We start from the raw sequence: 19900 nt of genomic DNA, 5'->3' as shown, positions 1-19900 counted from the left end.
AGAAACCTACAGGCCTCATCCTGTACCGTGAGTAAATATGCTTCCCTGTGGAACGAGCAGCAAACCTCTATGATTTAACTCTCTTGCTTTATGCCATGAATCTCACATTACTAATAGGCTCATAAGAGATGTTGCTGTACATACTCCAAGGCAGTCCATTTGTTTTTCTTGCTCTGGAAGGGCAGGTTAAGTTTGGAAGCAATATCTTGCTGGGAAATTATTCAAATTTGTAGTGTTTCATAGATACATAGCCACATGGGTATTTCTGTATTGAAAAGAAATCAAATTCATCATCCAAGGGTCAAAACTTTTACTTTTACTATTGTAACCATCTCCTTGGCAGATTGCATATATTACTGAAGCAAATGGAATTGATCAGGATCAGAGGACATGTAGCACCTCTAAATGTCAATATGGACAGAAGAGCAAACTGTAAGAATAGACTCAGACTAGACTGCTGCGATCGCCTACATTGACCAATATTGACATTTGCAGGACAAGCCATCAGATGGTTGTTTTCTCTTATTGCCGGAATCCATTCTTTCTCCCCTAAGAGACGGTAAGCAGACAAACTCTGAAGGTGCAAAGATTTCCGTTTTCCATAGTAGTAGACATGGCAGGATAAGGCTGTCTGTGCACATTTCAGCACACAAATTCCAAAGGCCACCATTAGTAGTCATAGCTTGCATCCAGTGAAATTCAGAATGTATGGAGGTTTTCATTTGATGAGTGTTCACTGCATACATGAGTTTGAGAGTTTCCACCACCAATTATAGGTTTTGTTAGTTAAGAAGAATGGTTCTACATGTTTTTCTTGTCTGGGGCAAGGGAGAGATAGATTAAGGGGTGTTTTCATAATTCTTCACATAGTATTGGCTTTACATTAAATTGGTTCAATCCTGTTTTGGATGGTGATGATATTTGGATGTTAAACATATAACACCTAAGTCGTTCAGATACCTGGTCTGCAAATGTCTGCTGGTTTAGTAGTGACAACTACTTTCCAGTATTCCAGCACTTTCTCAATGGTCACTTTGGAACCTCACACTGTAAAAGACTGTTCCACTGTTATATCATCTAAACTACAGCATCCTTATTCTCAGTTTCAATGTACAAGAAACACATCCTAGCAAAGCCTTTTACCTACCCTTTTACATGTCTGAATGTGTCACATTAGCAAGACTCTCTACTTTGAAAAAACATCAGAAAAAATAGACATTCTTTAGGCGACACATACTCTGAGATAGAATCGGTTTCGATACATTTCACACAGACAGCTAGGTGTTGAACTGGATCTGTTACTGAGCTGGAAGCTGATAATTAGTTATCTTCCCCTACCTTACAAATCTCAGAGGCCAAAGGAGCAAGCATCAGTAGCATACTGCCTGTGTTAACTCTTTCATTCATGACTCAAACATAATGTACATGCTTGCCAATAGACCTCTAGGCATTCTTATCTATTGTACTATTTATACAATTTATATTTTAATATTATAATATTATTTAGGAATGTAACTAATTTGATTTAATTTAAAGCTGTGCATTGTTTTTGACATTTTGTGGCTTCATCAGCATATCTACACCTGCCAGCATTTGAAATATTCTGACGTTTTAATTTCCTTTTCAAACCGATAGTTTTAAATCTAGATAATCTAGGCCTGGTTCTGCCTATCCGTGCTGGCTGCACTCACCATCAAACTTGGTCTTGAGGATGAAATCCCGGTAAAACCTTTTCCCGGTGCCGGGCTTCATGGCGTCACACAGTCCAGTGGTGTTGGGGCAGACAGCCTGCCGCATGTTGTGCAGTGCGTGGGCCATGGCGTACACCGCGTTCACCACGAACATGATCTTGGACTCCTGCTGGAAGGCCCCGTCCCGCAGGCTCCGCATGGCGCAGCCCGGCTCGGTCAGCCTGCAGCCGAAGCGGTGCTCCCAGAACTCCCGGAACCAGGGGTTGCGCTTGTTGCCGTGCGGCGTGAGCTTGGTGAAGTAGTCGGCGAACTCGCGGATGGGGTAGGACGCCAGCTCGATGGTGAAGGCGCCGTCGGCCACCGCCTCGCTGCCGCGCACCACGCTGTCCTGCGCGCCCCAGCCGTCGCTGGCCACCCACACGAAGGTGGCGTTCATGCGCATGGCCGCCACCAGCAGCTCCCGGGCGTCCTCGCTGCGTGTGAACATGATCACCACCTTGGCGTTGCCCTTGTGCTGCAGCGAGCGGATCACGTTCTCGAAGCCGTAGCGGTTCATGGAGCGGCTCACCTTCACCGAGGTGGCGATGCAGATCTGCAGGGCCCGAGCCTCCTGCTGGAAGGCGTCGATGCCCGTCTCCCCGTAGTCGCCCTCGGACGCCACAGTGGACACGTAGGTCCAGTTGAAGTAGCGCAGGATCTCCGCCATGGCCTTGGCCTGGTAGAAGTCGGGGGGAACGGTGCGGGCGAAGTAGTCGTAGCGGGATTTGTCGCTCAGCTTTGCACTAGTGGAGGCATAGCTGATCTGGGGGATCTGGAAGAGACGCAGTAAGTTGGCCACCTGCAGAAGGAAGAGAGAGACAGCTTAAGGGTTTGAGAGGGGTGTTTGTGTGTTTGTATTCTGCATTTGGAGGAAAATGCCGTTTATATTTATAGGCCGGATATTATAAAAAGGAACATATTGGTCATTTGAGGAAAAGGAGCTCTACTGATGCAAAAGCAGTTTCAGTAAAAAAAAAAATGCTAAAAAGTTGACCATATTCACATATGAGTCAACAATTTTGACTAGTAGGCAGACGCCCTTTCACTTGACCCTCACACAGAAATATCCTGGGAATGAATCCTACAGTATTACTCACACACTGAGGGCTGTGTGTGTGTGTGTGTGTGTGTGTGTGTGAGAGAGAGAGAGAGAGAGAAAGAGAGAAAGAGAAGAATCACCCATTACATCAATGGGATCGAAGAGAGATGATGGCCCTGAGCTGCAATCTGTTTCTCTGGCAGTCCATGCTGAAGTTACTTTCTGTCTTCATCCTTGTGTCTGTGTGTCTCTCCGTCGAGACTCTGATGGAGATTGTGACGCCCCGTCTCTCTCTCTCTCTCTTTCTCTCTCTCTATCCCCAGTCTCTCATGCATCTGTGTTTACATCTTCAGGCGACGGCCCAAGAGCCGCACTGTGCCAGGACCAAGCCAGATGGCCAAAAGATGATAGCAACAACACCAGATAAGAAGTGCTGCTCGCAGTGCCTCACAAAGAGAATTGAGTTCTGTCTGTGGTCCGTGGGCTCTTAATTAGAAATTTAGCACAAACTGACTTGTCGTGATGCACTGAACCTGACAAACTGGCTGGTTTGTCGGACTCTTAGACACATAAGCATCTGATTTGCCTTCCACATTGCTAACAGTTATAGTTACATGATCACAGCATTTTACAGTGGCTTCTTCTTATTATTTTAAAGCTGGCTAAATGGCTTGAGCATATTTGAAGAATAAATGTTCTGTTATAATCTGTAGGCACACAAACACTCCTGTGTTAGATGGGATAGGAGGGGCTGAGGAGGGGTGGGGTGGGGTGGGGTGGTGTAGACGCGAGCGAGTGAGATGGAGTAGGCATGAACGTGCAGAAGCAGGCAATTTGTGGTGACAATTAAGCCCAGGAGGACTGTGTGATTGAGATTTGTGTGCGTCTCTATAAGCGGCACCGCTGAGAGCATCCTCCCCTCCTGATGCTTTGCGCGCCTAAATAAAGCCTCAGGCACAAGGACTCCCAGGGTTGGAGAGAGTGTATCTCTCCTGTCTCTCTCTCCCTCTCCCTCTCCCTCTCTCTCTCTCTCTGGTCCTTATTTAAATTTGTAGCTCTGTTCAAAAACATTGCGGCGCTCATATGTTTGTAGGCGGTGGGTAGAGAACACCGCATAGATGCCCAATCATTAGCGTGTGACCAGTGTGTTTGGGGATTGGTGGCTTCAGGAGAATTTGGGGAGAGAAAAAAATGTTGTGATGGATGAATGTGGTGATGCAGTTAGTGCAAAATGGAGGTATGATATTATACTGTGTGTTTGTGATTAAAGACGAAATGTTATTACCGGTAATCATGAATTATACTAGCCTAGAAATCTAGACGCGCCCCTAGCGGCAGCAAATTACATTTTGTAATTTACATCTTGTGAGCTCCAGAAATCGAAACTCAATCAGGCCAATGAAATCATGTATAGAATCGTTAGGTGGGCTTAACATAATGATTGATGGCAGAGTTGCAACGGTTTGGCTTGAATTCCCTGCTACTTGAAAACAAATAAGATGGATGTTGCTGTTGGCAAACAGTGTGTCACGAGTTAAGCTTTTATTAAGTTGGCAAACGTTTGAACTAGCCAACTAGCTCCACTGGTGGGAAAACGCATGGGACTCATAGCGCTGCCGCTGTCCTATTGCGTGCAGAGGGAATTTGAAAGACAACTGATTATCCCGCCCCTCGGACTGAGCACTGCGAACGGTGAGTGCCCAGACCCTACATTTTAATGTGGGTCTGGCTCGTCAGGCTAGAATTATACTGTGGCTCATGAGGAAACTTGACCATGAAGCTTTCCACTTTCCATAAGGCATAGTATCTATAAGATGATACAGTAAATGATATACTGATGATACAGTATGATATACTGAATATGACCATGAATCATATACGGAATAAGACCATGTGTAGCCTACATGATGGCATTTAGATTATTGTTATAAATAGAATAGTTAGGAACAGAGTCTATTAGCATACATTCCAGAATAGTGGAATAACTGACAGTGTAAAGATTGGGCAAGTGTTTCCTAGTAATCGTCAGTGGGAGCACATTGTTGGTCCAGAGGTTTTTTCTCCTGTGGGACTGACTGGCATTAAACTGATCACTTGAACAGTCACAGGGCTTAACACACTCTGACAGAGCCTCTTTAACCAGCCAATAGAGATCATCCCTGGGGACCTGAGTTCCTCGGCTGGGCTCTGAAGTGAACCTATGATGCACTTAGACAAGCGCAATGCCATGCAGAGTGCACAGCACCACAAACAGTTGCCTTCTTCTCTCACTGGGTGCCTTGAAGGGCCTTTTTAAAACTCATCTCTATAAACAGGCCCTCCCTGATGCCTGATGAGTATTGTATTGGTCAGTTATTAGCTTAAGAAGTATATTTTATTATAATACTAAACAATTGCTCTCCTGCTAAATATACAGCTTTACACAGTGGAGAAAGATGACAAAAATGTGGCAGCTCCTGTATCTTCCACATTTTTCTTTTTTGATTTACCAGGGGAGTGTCCCACATGGTTTAGTGACAAGGAACACTATACTTGGAGAGTTCGCCCACAGAGACTTAACAGATCAAGTTGTACAATTGTTGTTGAATAATAACTGAAAGTCACCTCAACCGAATCCAAACCTTAACGGTACCATAACCATAAACGGTAGTTAACAGTGTGTCAACAGATAGTGTACATAAACGGTAGTTAACAGTGTGTCAACAGATAGTTTGTTGATAACGTGAGCATCTGTGAGCGGACTCGAACTATCCAGGTAAAAGATACGCCCACTGCGGTCTTCTGGTGAGCGTATGTTGTGTCGACCAGTCATGAAAACTGGGTCTAATTCCAGACTCTTTTCTTCAGTGGTTCCATGTTGGTGGAATGAACTGCCCAGTGCTCTCCGTTCCTGTGGTAGTTTTGGGTCGTTTAAGAGGGGTCTAAAGACATTCCTATTCAACATATACTTAGTTGTTTAAGCGCTTATGTGTTATGGTTTATATAATGTTGTTTTATTTTAATTGGGCTGTTAATTAATTTGACATTATTGTTTATTATTGATATTCTCCTTAATGTAGTCTTAGCATGTCATTGTTTTTATATTATTGATTGAATTGACATTATTGTTTTATTATTGCCTTTCCCCTTTTTTACATTGCTGTTTATTAGGCTATTGCTTGAATTGATATTATTGTGTAGTACAACTATTCTCCTTACTATATTTGACCTACATTTTAATCTGTTCCCTGTTCAATTTTAAATATTATTATGTTGTTTTGTATTTATGTGTCGCTTTGGACAAAGGCGTCTGCTAAATCCATAACCATAACCATAACCATAACAAAAGTGTGACCTACACCTGGGTAGGCTACATTAGAGAGTATGTCAGGAGAGCTCCATGGTTCCACACGGAACATGAAGCCATAAGGCTCTTCTAACCCACCCAGGTTTGTCAGTAAATCACATTCTAAAGACCCACCATGTGCATCTTCCTAAACGTCTGATATTGAGAGTGGGTTCAGAGACTGTTTTGTTCTTGATGACCTTCCCACTAACCTACTGTTTTTTTCTCCTGAAACAAGCCTTCTCTTTGCATGAACCGTTGCACATGTAACAATTATTTCTGAACATTACAAAACATAAATACGTACAGTTTCTTTCTGTTTGATATAAAGACAAACCTTTATGTGAAACCAAATGCACGACTGCATCAGTTGGCTGATTCATAACAATCCACATCTAAAACTGATCAGAAAAAAGAAAAGCATTTGCCAGAAAAATATACCATGGCTTTGCCTCTCTACTGCATTATGGCTCCACAATATTACTCAAATGTAATTATGATTTTATTGTCCTCAATATATTTTTTTGTGCGGTGATAGACAGCAAGAATGGAATGGACAATGGTTTCAAGAACCACCGGCTGTCACTGGCTTGTCAGTTAGCTGTCAAATATAAAAATTAAAATAAAAAGCTTTGTCCTGCCTTGACCGAGAACCTTCTCAGAGTTTCAGTGAAGCGTTTGACAGTGTCTTTTTCTCTTTTGCCGTCTTTTCTCTGACAAAAGGGAAGAAAGCCTCAGCTTCTTCAACACTCTTCTGTCTGCACAAGATGTCTTCTTAAGAACTCTCTATAGCTCTACGCATCTGCTTTCAACTATTTAACTGTAGCTTGCCATGAATGTGTAATTTCACACACACTATCTCTGATGAAAAAAAAGACTGGCAAGGATTTAGAGTGTGTTTTGTAGATATTCACTATGAATGTACGTCATGCATACCAGTTGAAAGAGAGGCAGTAGGCTCTCTCGTGGCGTATACAATGTTTAAAACATGAAAAGCCCATCCGCTTTTCCCAAAGGCCGCCGCCAAGCATGGTGTGTAGACCTTAAGGAAACATTCCCTCTAAAGGAATGCAAAAGACAATGACAGCATTGTTAAATTCACCATGTAGACAAGCTGTCCTGTAGAAAACAGTTGCCTTGATCTTTTGCTATTGTGCAAGTTTTTGAATAGTTTATTATGACACTGGATTTGAATTGAGTGAAGATGCTCACTTATCTAACTCATAGAACCTGTTAGCCTTTAGGGCTCTTCAGAATTATCCCTATTGACCAAACATGGTGTTTGACAGTCAATTATTATTAGTCTACTTCAGAGGTTTTTATGGGCTACTAGGTTTTTTTGGCGACACAAATTCAGTTTAATGGCATAATGAATGTCATGTGAAGCTTGGCTGTTGCTGGTCTTTGCATACTTTTTAATTCGTCAGTTTTAGACCAATGCACCTTACTTTAATGTTTCCTTTCATGGCATCAGGAGACAGACATCTCAATCACAGTTCACATCTCATATGTACTGTTCTATCCTGACTGGCAAATTTAAAGGGCCAAAAGTACTATTCTAACCTCCTGATTGCGCGTATGTGCTCGATCACTCTGGTGAATAACACAGGTCTTGTTTTACCCACTGGTAATACATATAACTCAAATACCATGTCTTGGTTTGCAAGTAATAAGCTGTGTGATCTTCCCTGTTTTAGCTGTGAGTGGGTATGTGGATGATTCATGCTTATTAAGATTGGAGTTTTTTTAAGACCATGAGAACAGCCGGTGTAGTTATTGCATGGGGGCTTTCCTGTATTCTTGTGTATATGAAGGTTGGTGGGTAGGGGAGGATTTTAACTGTCTATATAGACAGATTTGCCTCTCAAGTAAGCAATTTTCTAGAGAGGACACAGCATGGTGGGTCAGTGAAAAGCAGCAGGCCAACATTTTGAATAATATGCCAATGAATATTAATGTGTTTTATTTCATATTTCAATTGACTAAGAATTAGAGGACCCTGTGTTCAAGGAAGTACAGAAAGCAACCTTTTGGCTAGATATCCTTAAATTAAAGTCCTGATACAGGTCTTCTGCCTTGGATTCAAAATGAGCTTTATCCAAATCCATTTGTAAATCTAGGGAACTGGCTAGGGCAAATCACATGTCAGGGAGGTAGGGTGGCACGAAGGAGACTTCTCTATGTCTTAACTATGTAGAAATATCAACAACTGAAATAGTAAAAATAGCTCTAACCCTGACACTGAAAAGAGTGGAATCCGTCTTAAATATCATAATCAAGGATACAAGGATACAAGGAAGTTTATTGTCACATGCATATAGTTACTGGAAGTAAGAAATGCAGTGAAATTATGTCTGGTGTCAGCCTATTTGTGCATTTATGGGGGGGGGGTTAGTAGATTAAGTGGCAAGGGCTGCATAAGAAAGGTGGGGGAGGATTGGGATTGGGGGGTGCACCAACAAGGAGCACCCAAGAGCAACAGGGGCAAGGAAAAACTCCCTTACCAAGGAGAAAACCTTGGGCAGATCCACGGCTCAAGGGGCTAACCCAACTGCCAGGGGTCTTGGTGTGTGTGTTGGGGGGATGACAGGGGAGATGGGATAGTGTGCTGTGTATGTGGGGAGAGGACAGTGTGCAATATGTGTGTTGGAGAAGCTTCCTCATGAGACAATGTGCTGTGTATTGGGGGGGGCAGTGTGCTGTAAGTATGTTAGAGGTGTGTGTTGGAGAAGCTTCCTGATGAAATAATGTGCTGTGTATGTAGGGGGGGGCAGTGTACTGCAAGTATGGTGAAGGGACTTACTATTGCAAGCAGAGTACTGTATGTATGATGTATGTGAGTGATGACAGTGAAGATGTGTGTGTGGGCGGGAGGGGAGTGGAGCAGTGACTGTGTGTGTGTAGTGTGTGTGTGGGTAGGTGGGGGCAGTGTGCTGTAAGTATGTAGAGGATGTGTGTTGGTGAAGATCCTGAAGACAATGTATTGTGTATGTAGGGGGGGGGGGCAGTGTGCAGCAAGTATGTAGAGGAGGCTTACTGTAGCAAGCAGTGTGCTGTATGTATGTGAGGTGATGACAGTGATGATGTAAGTGTGTGTGTTTTTTTGTGTGTGTGTTGGGGATGGGGGTTGGGGGTGGGGCAGAAAGGCTAGGCAATAAAGGACATGCATCATAATCCATCAACAATCAAGATCTGGTTTTGACCTTTTGGACGTTCTATTGAGACACCTGCATGAAGTCTTTCCCCTACATCTTGAAAACCCTTTGCAGAGGAAGTGGGAATACAGCTGTAAACTGTTCTCAATCACCACCCATTCATAGCGCAAGTACACCATCATTTTCATTTCAAGCTTGAGCCGAGCAGTAAGTATGGCTGACACTTTTCGGGTGGGGGAGGCAGGTGCGCCCAATGCTGGAAGAAAGTTCTGGCAAAAACCTGATGAAGTTCCACCACCGAGTAACAAGATTAACACACTTACCCCAAACAGAGACAAACATTGCTCCTGCATCTCAAGAAACACATTAGCATAGACAGACAATTTCTCAGAGTGTCTGATACCTCTGCTGAGGGTACAATACTGCAGGACATATTTATGCATGTTATTAGTATTCACAATACCAGTCTCCCACAGGTTCTGTATGGAAATATGATAATTTATTCCATGTCACCTTGCAAGGAACGAAACACAATTCTCAGAGAGGAGAGACCTAGCAGCAATGTCTGTTGTAGATGTCAGTCTCTGGCACCATGTCAATAGGACGGCACCTCTCTTCCCCCGCATCCGATCGCCCTCTTAATGCAGCGCTGCTTGGGTAATGAGCTTGGTCCATGTTTATGCATTCCAAAAGGCAGTGGGGGAGAGGTGTAAAATGGCCCTGAATGTGGGTAACTGCATTTGTATTAAACTAGTTTTCTCTCTCATTTCCTCAGCAGGACATGTGGGATATGAGAGGACAGATGACTAGCCATACAAACAACAACAACAACAACAACAACAACAACAACAACAACAACAACAACACTTCATCTGCTCAGCTTTCAGGAGTTTTTGTCATCCTCACTATCTGAAGAGAATAAGCCAGTGGTCATATTTTTGGTGTTAGCAGTTGAATGGAGTAGTAGGGTCTAACACTTGCCTCTCATGCACTAACACTAGCTAGTTCTCCACACTCCACACTCCTCACCATGCTGGTTCATGGTGGAGTTGAAATGATCTATTCCACATTACAGTTCACACATATGCCAGCAAACGGAACAGTGTCACAGGCTTCTGTTAACACTTTCTCACATAATTAATGCATTTCTATATATAACATGATACTTCAGCAATTCTGTAGAGGCCTTAGCCTGCTGAGAAAACAAAGTGTGTGTGTGCCTGTGCAAGTGCGTGTGCGCCTGTGTATGTGTGCGCAAATGTGTGTGTGTATGTGTGTGAGAGCCTGCCTCTCTGTTTGTCTTTGAAGATGTAATGTAAGCTAAAAGGGTGCAGAAGCTTGTTGTTATGGTCTATAACCATAATAAATGCTCTGGCTGGCTACATACAGTCTTAAATGGGCCAAAAGGGATGACATGTCTGCAGAGAATTATTTGTTGTACTGCAGTGGGGAAACCATTTAGATGGAAATAATTCTTTCATTAAAATTATGCCTGAAACTCGTGTTCTTGCACAGCAAGAATTTTAATCGGCAAGAAAACAAAATCAGAAATTTCCACTGAGAGAGTCTCACATCTTCCAATTGGATGGTAGACAACCTCTGGAGTACAAGTAAGCATACTCTAAGCATTTCCATTATGACATAGCCCACAAATGACACTTCGGCAACACACTGTCAGTTGCAGCCCGAGCCACTCTTTTGATCATCTTCCTCTTATCCAGATGGCAAGGAGGGAGGAGTGAGAAAACAGTGCAGAAATAGCACATGCGATGCCATGTGTTAAACTCCTTTTTTATTCAGGCACGGTAACGTCAAGCCGATCTTGGGTCCTTGCCAGCTCCTCTCTCTCTCTCTCTGTGCAGACGAGAGCACAAGGAGGCACCAGCAGCCCGCTGATGAGCATCATCTCAGCTCTGGTTCCCTTGTGGGAAGAGTAGTGGTGGGGAGGGCTAGGGGAACATTCCTCCATGCCAAGCTTCATCTCTACCACACAGGCCAGCTGCCATCTGAAGCCCCACCGCTGTCCTCCAGCCAAGCCTGGCACCCCTTATCATCAGCTGACCACGGCCGGATGAGCTCAAAAAGCCCTAACAGTGGTAGCACCAGCGACAAAGTGCATAGGCACAACTGGGTCATGACTCTCAAGTAATTAACATCACGGGTGAACGTGAGGCAGGGGCTTTCTTGAGGTTCAGTGTTTTCCTTCATCTTGACTGGTCACTCACATCATGACCAGACCTTCTGGATAGTAGCTGCACTAGTCGTTTGAGTTCAACCTCTTCTCCCTCTTCCCCCTTCCTCCTCTTCATTCTCCACCTCTCCCTCTTCCTCCTCCTCTTCTTCTACTTCCTCCTCTTCCCCCCCTCCTCTCTCTCTTCTTCTGCCTCCTCTTCCTCCTTCTCTTCCTCCCCCTCCTCTCCCTCTTCTTCCTCCTTCTCCTCCTCCTCCTCCTCCCCCTCAGCTCTTTACTGTGCTCGTCAGATCAGCGCAATCACTGCTGCATCTCATGTGACACATGTGAGTGTTGCATAATAAGCGGCTGCTCAGCTCATGCTAATGATGACCTAGAGGTGTTTTCATTAGTTAATTTCTAACCTAATAATCAACGTTAACGCTAATCAAACCCTGAGCATGAAGTCAGCCTTCTATCCTTGAGGAGGCAGCTACAGGGCTGACTGGCATGTTTGACAAGCAGCACCATAAACCAATCCGCATGCCTGTACTGAAAAGACATTTGGGTCACCATCAAAGGCAGTGTCATTTCTAGCTCCACAGTATGTAATTTTGATATATAATTACTCATGAAAAAAAAGTAGCAATCAAGTCTAGCAATTAATTTATACAATGTTCTTCAATGCTTTGTGTCATTATATTGTCAAAAATGTATTTGGAGTCTAGACAAAAGGGTGGTATTTAAGCCATGTCATGTGTTGCATGGCTGCGCATGCCTTGCATGATAGCATTGCCATCTAAATGTCTTTGCGTGCTGCAATCTGGAAGGCAATGTTTGCCCAGTTAAACATGACATTTTATTCTGTCTCTCATTTTCTGCATGTATACATGCTTGCACAGATAGTGTACATGTGTTCTTTTCTGATGCCCAGAGCTAGGTGACATGCCTGCTATCTCATTCTCCACCACAATGGTGACATGTCAGCCAAACTCTCACAGACACCCTAAAGGAGGCATGAGGCCAGCCTTCAAGATATCTATTCACAACAGTGTGAGAAACACTATTTTTAATGGTTTACTTTTGCAATTGCCTTTGGGCTCCTCAGAATTTCACAAATATGCTGAGTTGGTGGCTATTTTTAGGCTGTTTTTAACTAAAACATTGTGCTTAAATAGATGGTTATGTGGATTTATTATGTTCCTTCTGTTATATTATTGCTTTTAGTCTGTAAAAGAGGTATATTCTATCAGGGGATCAAGGGAGGAATAATACTGAGGAATAATGTATTAATTGGTTGTTAGTGCGGCATTACAATAGTTATGATGTCTTCACCTATCTTGGTGTTTCCAATGTTACCTGGATGGAGACATCGCTGTAGGAGCCTCCAATGACCCCAGAGATGGCCAAAAGGTCGTCCTTCTGCGGCGTGGTGCCGTCGGGGCAGATGAACCCCGTCTCGTGCACCTTGGTGAGCGAGGCGCGCACGAACTCCAGCGACTGCTCCAGCGCATAGGTGTCCTTGGAGCAGGTGTCCAGGATGTGGGCGCCCAGCGTGAGTCCCGGCAGCAGCCGGCTGTCCTGGTTGATCTCGTCCAGCGCCAGCAGCATGGCCTCCAGCCGCTGGATGCCGCGGTGCTCGTTGATCTTGCCACAGTCCTCCGAGCCGTCGCCCTTCTCGTGCACCGGGAACAGGGCCCCGATCACCACGTCGCCCTTGACGATGATCTCCCGCTTGGCGCTGCTCTCGGCCGGGGTGAGCCTGGGGCTGGGCAGCGCGTCGGGGACCAGCAGGACGAGGACGAGGAACAGGAGCTGGAGGAGCCACCAGCAGGGGGCCCTGGACGATGACCTGAGTGGTCCGGAGAGGTTGTCTTCTCTCCACACTGCCATGCTCGGTCTACTTGAGTGAGCGAGTGCCTGATTACTAATTGCCGTATCTTGTCTTTCCTCTTATGCCTGAATGTTGGTCTGGTCTTCAAGTGGGAGAACATCCATGTTTGTTTGCTTTGCTTTGCACCTGCCAGTAAATTAAGAGATAGAAATGGACAGTGTTAAGGTGATCTGGAGGTGTATTACGCACAACCATTCATTTGTCCAACTCATAGTGCCACCACTCATCATATAATCAAGTTTGGAAATACAAATGGAAATGTATCCGCATAGTCCACTTTTTTTCTTCATTATGAAACACTATTCACATAAAAAGTGTGTGCCTGCACTGAGGAGAGGATTGTAATGTCCCACGGCTAATGAGGAGGAGAATGTTTTAAGGTGAAATTGTCTTTGGTAGAAGTGAGACAGAGGATAGAGGAGTTCCAAGGTTGTCCTGGAGTTTTCTATAGAGATTAAAAACTCTGCTGTAGGCATGTCTTTCTTTCTCACTGTCTCTCGCTGTCTCATTAAAAGAGGAATACCTACAGAACTGTTTTTGTACAATTTGGAGGGATTTAATTAACTGGAACATACTCTGGTAGAGAAACAACACATGAAAACAAAAACAAAACAGAAACTTGGTTAATTGGGGTTTCCAGTTTAATTGCATTTTTTGTGTGCTCAACTGATTTTCATTGTGTGAGTGTGTGTGTGCTTTGAGCACATTTCTCCCAAATATTCAGACAGCATCCGCCTCCAACCATAGTTAGTCTGGATATATGTGTTTAATTCGGAGTGATCTAAACACCTGCACCAGTGGGCGTGACTCCTGCAATGACCCCGGGCCGGGAGTGTGGATGGGAAACTCTTAACCGGTTATCAGGACGACTCATCTCAAACAATGGTTGCCATGGAAACAGGCCAAAGGAGGTGGTTTGAAGCTCAGCATTACAGGAAACAGAGAATTTACAATCATTCTCCCTTAAATAGTTTGCATGTTAGTAAACATAGCCTAAATGATGAGATTATCATTCCAAGAGCATGGTGAGGGTGAACTGTATGTGCTTAAGAGGCATGGTTATAAAATGAATCCCAAACACACGCTAGCCTTCAACTCACTGCATACACCCAGATTTCAAGTGTAATTGCAATATTAACTCCAGACTACGTTCACCAGGAGGCCAAAATGGCTTTTCTCAGACACAGTGGCAAACAGGAGGAAAGTGTGTTCACCTTGTGCTGAGCCGAAGCATAACTTGCCAACATGAGAGCAATGAGGTGAGGAGCAATAAGTACCCCAGCCTTTGCACCAGATGCCCCGTGGATTGCCCCATAGGTCATTTCTGTTTTTATCACCTGGCATAACTCTGAGATTCATGTCCTGATGGCTATGACACACAAGTAAAGCCCCTTTTAATTGAGCAATATGAGAATAAAGTGCTGATATGATATGCCATCGAGGTGAAACACAATAGCAGCCACCCCAGAGCAAATCATCTGGTGATAGTTAGTCTAAGGATAATTAAATTGGATAATTAAATTGGAATAAGGTACACTTGACACGCAGTGTACACCGAGGCCCTGCCAGATGTTAGACGGAGAAAGTCGTCTGAACTTGGCCTTGTTTCGTACCTCATCCACCGCTTGCCAATCTGCACTCTGCAGTGATCAGCAAGACCCCTGGCTTCCATACTGCGCAAAGCATTTAACCGACATTAAAATCACATTACTCCTCTGCGCTGTCTTCAGGAACAGATGGGCGCAGTGTGAGAGCTTTCCATTCGCTCAAACAGGGGCTGGGGGCACAAGCTGCCGGACCAATCAGAGCCAAGACACAGCTCCCTGTTTGGACGGGTTTGGGGAAGTATCCTGTTTTTTTTTGTTTTTTTAAATGCCAGGACAATGTTTTTGATTAAAATTGCGCTTGGAATGAGGTTTTCAATGACAACGATGGCAAAGCAATTTTCAATGATTGCAAGAGCTTCCTGGTTTGTGAACAGTGTGGAGCTTGTTAGGTCTCACTTGATTGGATCATTAGACAGGACAGTTGGCAGGACAGATAGACATTGTGCCAACCAGACACACCTGCCAAGGAACTGTCCCCAATTTACTGTGCAAACAATTCCATCAGGACAGAACCGAAAATAGACCGCTTGACATTTCTTTACTTTTGACACATTTCAAATAACTTTGCAAGGGTGTGGTAACGGCTTCAGATGACAGCATATAGAGTTCAACAAGCAGGGGATATGTGCCAGCACTAAATATCAGCACTTTAACATCAAACACCACCTTTCCACAGCCTCTTTTGGATCCCGTAGCCTGACATAGAAGTATGGGCTCTGAAAACTGTTAAGATGAAGTTGGTACAGCTGTAGGATCGTGTAAATGAGGGCTTATTGGCAGTCTACCACTTGGCTAATTCACTATTTGTAGAGTCTCCAGCAGCCCCAAAGAACATGGTACAACATGGCACTGACAAAAACAAACTAGATCACCTGTTTATCTACCGTCCCTATAAGTGTACCAATCAAAATGTAGAATCAGAGGTGATGTGAGTGAAAATGGTCTGTTATGAATCCTGATAGGTTACCAAAGTATGTAATCTGTTACATTAGCGTGTCTCTATTTTGATGATAGTGACAGTGAGAAACATTTGAAGCTTCTCAATCATTACAAACAGGGGCACAATAGAATCAGCCCTGCGCCTTAACTCATCAGCCTCTAACATGGTCTTTTTTTGGGGGATTGTCCATCTGGAGAACATGTTCATTTTTCTATAAGATATATGACAATAGTGTGTTAAAGGAACCGTATGTAAGAAATGTATTTCAATTAATCATAAAATGGCCCTGATATGTCACTAGACATTAAGAAATCATGTTCATTTCAAATACACTGACAACAGTAGTCCGGCCAGGATATTGTTATTTCAAAAGTGAAGTTGCAGCCCTCAACTGATGTTGATGTTGTGTTTTGTAATGTCATGTTGTGTTTTGGCCTGATGCGCCACCCTCCACCTATCTACTAATCACAAAGTCAGTAGTGTTTCGGCATCTGGGTTGGCAACTTCGAGTCAGGGGGGAGGGGGAGGGGATACACCGCTCTGCACTAATTTGAAGGTGATTGCAGTACCAGTTTTGGCCACAATCTTACATATGATTCCTTTAACAGACAAAATGATGACCCTTAGACAGAAAAAAACAAATGCCATATATATGACCTATTTGCATGCTCAAGATCATTATGTGATATAAAATGTATGTGCAAGCTCTTTAACATGGATTTATCTTATCATGCATTGCAGGTGACAACTGTGATTGCTCATTTTTTCCAGATCTTTTCCATATGGGTTGTGACATTTAGCCGCAACATTTGAAATCTGTAAATTTTTCCCCCTGCTTCTCTCCCTTTGAACATGTTTCGCTGTTGGTATTGTTCTACCTTACACATATATACATTATACATGCATTGCATCATTTACATCCTTTTGATTTCATCATTCATATTTTCGGCAAATCATTGCCATCAATAGATTAAAATTTAAAAGGAGTCTCACATTAGTGTTAGAGTTTCAATCTGATGAATATTTGTTTTCCAGTTAGCAGAAGGCTACTCTAATTCAATAAACTCTTGGCAGACACACTGTCTTTAATTCATGCTTTTCTACTTGTTAGATTCTTTATCATCTGTCTATAAGATGATAGAATATGCAATCTTTCTATGGAGAGTATCTTTATTTCAGCCATTTCTTTTCAGGTCTGACTGAACATCACATCATTGTACTCAGAGGGATGACCTATGTCATGTTTTTCTCTGAACCTCCCTTGTGGGTTCTATTCGAGTAGTTTTCTATAGATTCATCACCTCCATTCATGCTTTTAGCAAAAGCAGCTGAAAGGACTTTCCCATGAGGGACAAAGGCACTTTTGGCATCTTTGATGGCTCCTCACACTGGCACATATACTGTAGAGCCTAACTTGACCACAAAGCCAAAAAGCAAGCAGTGATACTGACAACTGATTGAGCTAATGCCAGCCTACTCAACATTTCAAGTGACTTGTCTATGGCAGTAACTAATGAGGAACTCCGCCATTAGGACACACTACCGACCCACTCACCATATTAGAGCACAGGAAATCACTGAATATTTCCAACATGAATTCAAACTGCTTGTTCTTGTTTTTGTTATAACAGAATAAAAAGACTTTCTTGCCACTCCACTGTCGTAATGACAAAAGGCACTCTGTCATATAACCTTTCAGACTTAATTTCCAAACCATCACCATGCACATAGTGCAATTATGACTGTAAGGTGTTCTTTATGACCTGTGAAACGTGTGTAGAATATCTTGTTTAGTCACATATACAATACGGCATCTCATTTGCATGTTATGCACTGTATGCCTTCCACCACAGCTACAAGAGCATCATACCCCTACATTAATATTCACAGACTTAGACACTCTCATGATGGAATAGCAGAATCTGCTATACCCCCCACACACACACACACACATCACAGTTAAAGGCATAACATCTGATAATTGGCTCACCGTCTTAAGCATAATTTGCCAATTAGTGTAACACTGATGTAGGCATAAGGGGTGGGTAGGGCAGCACTGCGCTCTAGTGGAAGAGTGTCTTCTGGTTCTGTGCTCTGCCATTTCAATGTTTGTGGGAGTTGGACATGGAGGTGAAGTTGCTTCAGGCAGCGTCAATAAAACAGTTGGCCTACCAAGAGTGGGTGTGTCATGTCTGTTGCCGACAAAGATAAGGCTGCTGTGCCACAGGGAAATACAATTGTAAACCTGAGTGAGTGATAACACAGCTTTGCTCTGACTAGCCATACTAAGGAAGAGCCTCCTGCAAGGTGACGCTGTGCGAACACCTTCACAACTCTTCACCCTTCTGTTTTTTGACCTCAAGGAATGGTATCATCACTTACAAATTCAAATTCAATTGATGTACCACAATTTCTGTATAGACTTTATGCAGAGCTGTGAACTTTTCTTGCCACTAAAAGTAGATTTAGACTCATATTTAAATTAGAGAAAGAGAACTCCAACTGTTGTAATAGTGATTACTACACTTTGGTACACTTTGGTAGGCTTAGGCTAATGTTCAAATGAGAGTAGGGCAATGGGGAGCGTTCTGTTATGATCCCTTCAATGTGCAAACACAACAGATTATGAAGTAATCAGTAATCATTAGAGCAAGGCAGCCTTGAGGTCCTCTATCCATGCGGAAACTTGCTAAATGTGTGTAGTTTTTGTATGTTTCCCTAGCACTTTAATTTCAAAGTGAATCAATGTCTATGCAAATGTGACAGCTTTTGACCACACTAACAAGATTAAGTCACACACACAGATAAACAAGCCATTACATTGTGCTATTGCATGAGTCCTTCTCTATCTGAGGCTAAATTAGTCTTTATCTAGCTGATGGCTAGCTATTCTCTCCTCTCTGAGGGAACATGTATTTGACATATCAGTCATATTCATTAGTAACAGAGAAAGTACATATTATCAGTTTTTATTGACATGATGCACAAGGCATTACAATCTAGATTTTTTGGTATCATGGTGTATTGTATGTATTGGTCAGTGTCAAAGCATCTTACTGTTAACAAATGAAATATTTACACTGTATTCACTGATAGGCAGCTGAGTTATGTATAAATACGCGTTTGAGAGAAGATTAATAAGAGCCGTTAACTTGCTTAAACACAGTTAATGCGAATTTTTTACGCATTTCCTGCACATTGAAACAAAAACATCACTAATTTAAGAATGCATTTATGGGGAACGCCTAGTTAACTCAACTGGCATGCAATTTGGGATTGGGGTGATTATTAGAGTGATTTAACAGAGTTAAAGACTCGCCATGTAGAAAAAATGTTTTGCAACTAGTTAAATGCTGACTTAATTAGTTGACGCTGTGTTGCTACCCTGGAGAGGTATTTAAACACGAGGTTCACATACGTAATAACTGGTTGTTACTGTGACTGTTCTATCCCTTTACCTTTAATGAGAGACATGCTAAACACTGATTCTCTGAGAACATTCTAATTCCTTCCAAATCCTTCCAATTAATACATTTACATTCTCTATTTTACAATGAAACGTATCAATCAGAACAACTGAACGTCTAGGACATGCAGAGCATCTATGCTAGTGGGAGTGGCAGCCCTGTGCGTCTTTTTACTGATTGTTATTCATACAGTATGCTCTAATGATTCTAAACTATTATCAAGATGTTAGACCTATTTCAAGTTTAAGATGTGCGTAAATAAGATGGCATATAGGCTAGCCTAACATGCGTTTAATAGTGATGTTGAGTTGTTTTTGCCTTACCTGAAATAGGGTATTAGAATCCAGAGAAATGTTAAACTTCAGTCTTCGCATCCAGCAGATCTGGAACAACTCATTAAAAGTACAACTTTTCTGTGGTTAGTAGTCTGATGGCGTTGCCTCAGAATGCATGTATCCCGAAAGAAGTCAACAAGTCAAAGCTCTTGAAGAGTCTTCCAGGTGCTGCCAAGAAATGGATCTGTCCTTGGTACTGAAAAAGGGGCCGGTGTCATGAAAAGGGTCTTTGTGCATT

At 43.0% G+C, this 19900-nt stretch overlaps 1 protein-coding gene across 1 annotated transcript in view; it reads right to left on the bottom strand.

Moving 5' to 3' along the window:
• The window catches only part of grm2b (glutamate receptor, metabotropic 2b), a 32047-nt gene that overhangs the window by 11555 nt on the left and 592 nt on the right, over positions 1-19900 (bottom strand). Inside the window, exons 1-3 of the mRNA XM_048254833.1 lie at positions 19651-19900; positions 12779-13439; positions 1692-2529 (exon numbers count right to left, since the gene is read on the bottom strand). The exon at positions 19651-19900 is cut by the window's right edge and continues 592 nt beyond it. Of these exons, the coding sequence (XP_048110790.1) occupies positions 1692-2529; positions 12779-13312 (1372 nt within the window). The 5' untranslated portion in view covers positions 13313-13439; positions 19651-19900. The remainder of the gene's footprint in view (positions 1-1691; positions 2530-12778; positions 13440-19650) is intronic.

Source organism: Alosa alosa, chromosome 10, assembly GCF_017589495.1.
Source record: "Alosa alosa isolate M-15738 ecotype Scorff River chromosome 10, AALO_Geno_1.1, whole genome shotgun sequence".
Classification (NCBI taxonomy): Eukaryota; Metazoa; Chordata; class Actinopteri; order Clupeiformes; family Clupeidae; genus Alosa; species Alosa alosa.
This window is presented reverse-complemented; position numbering and strand designations above follow the sequence as displayed.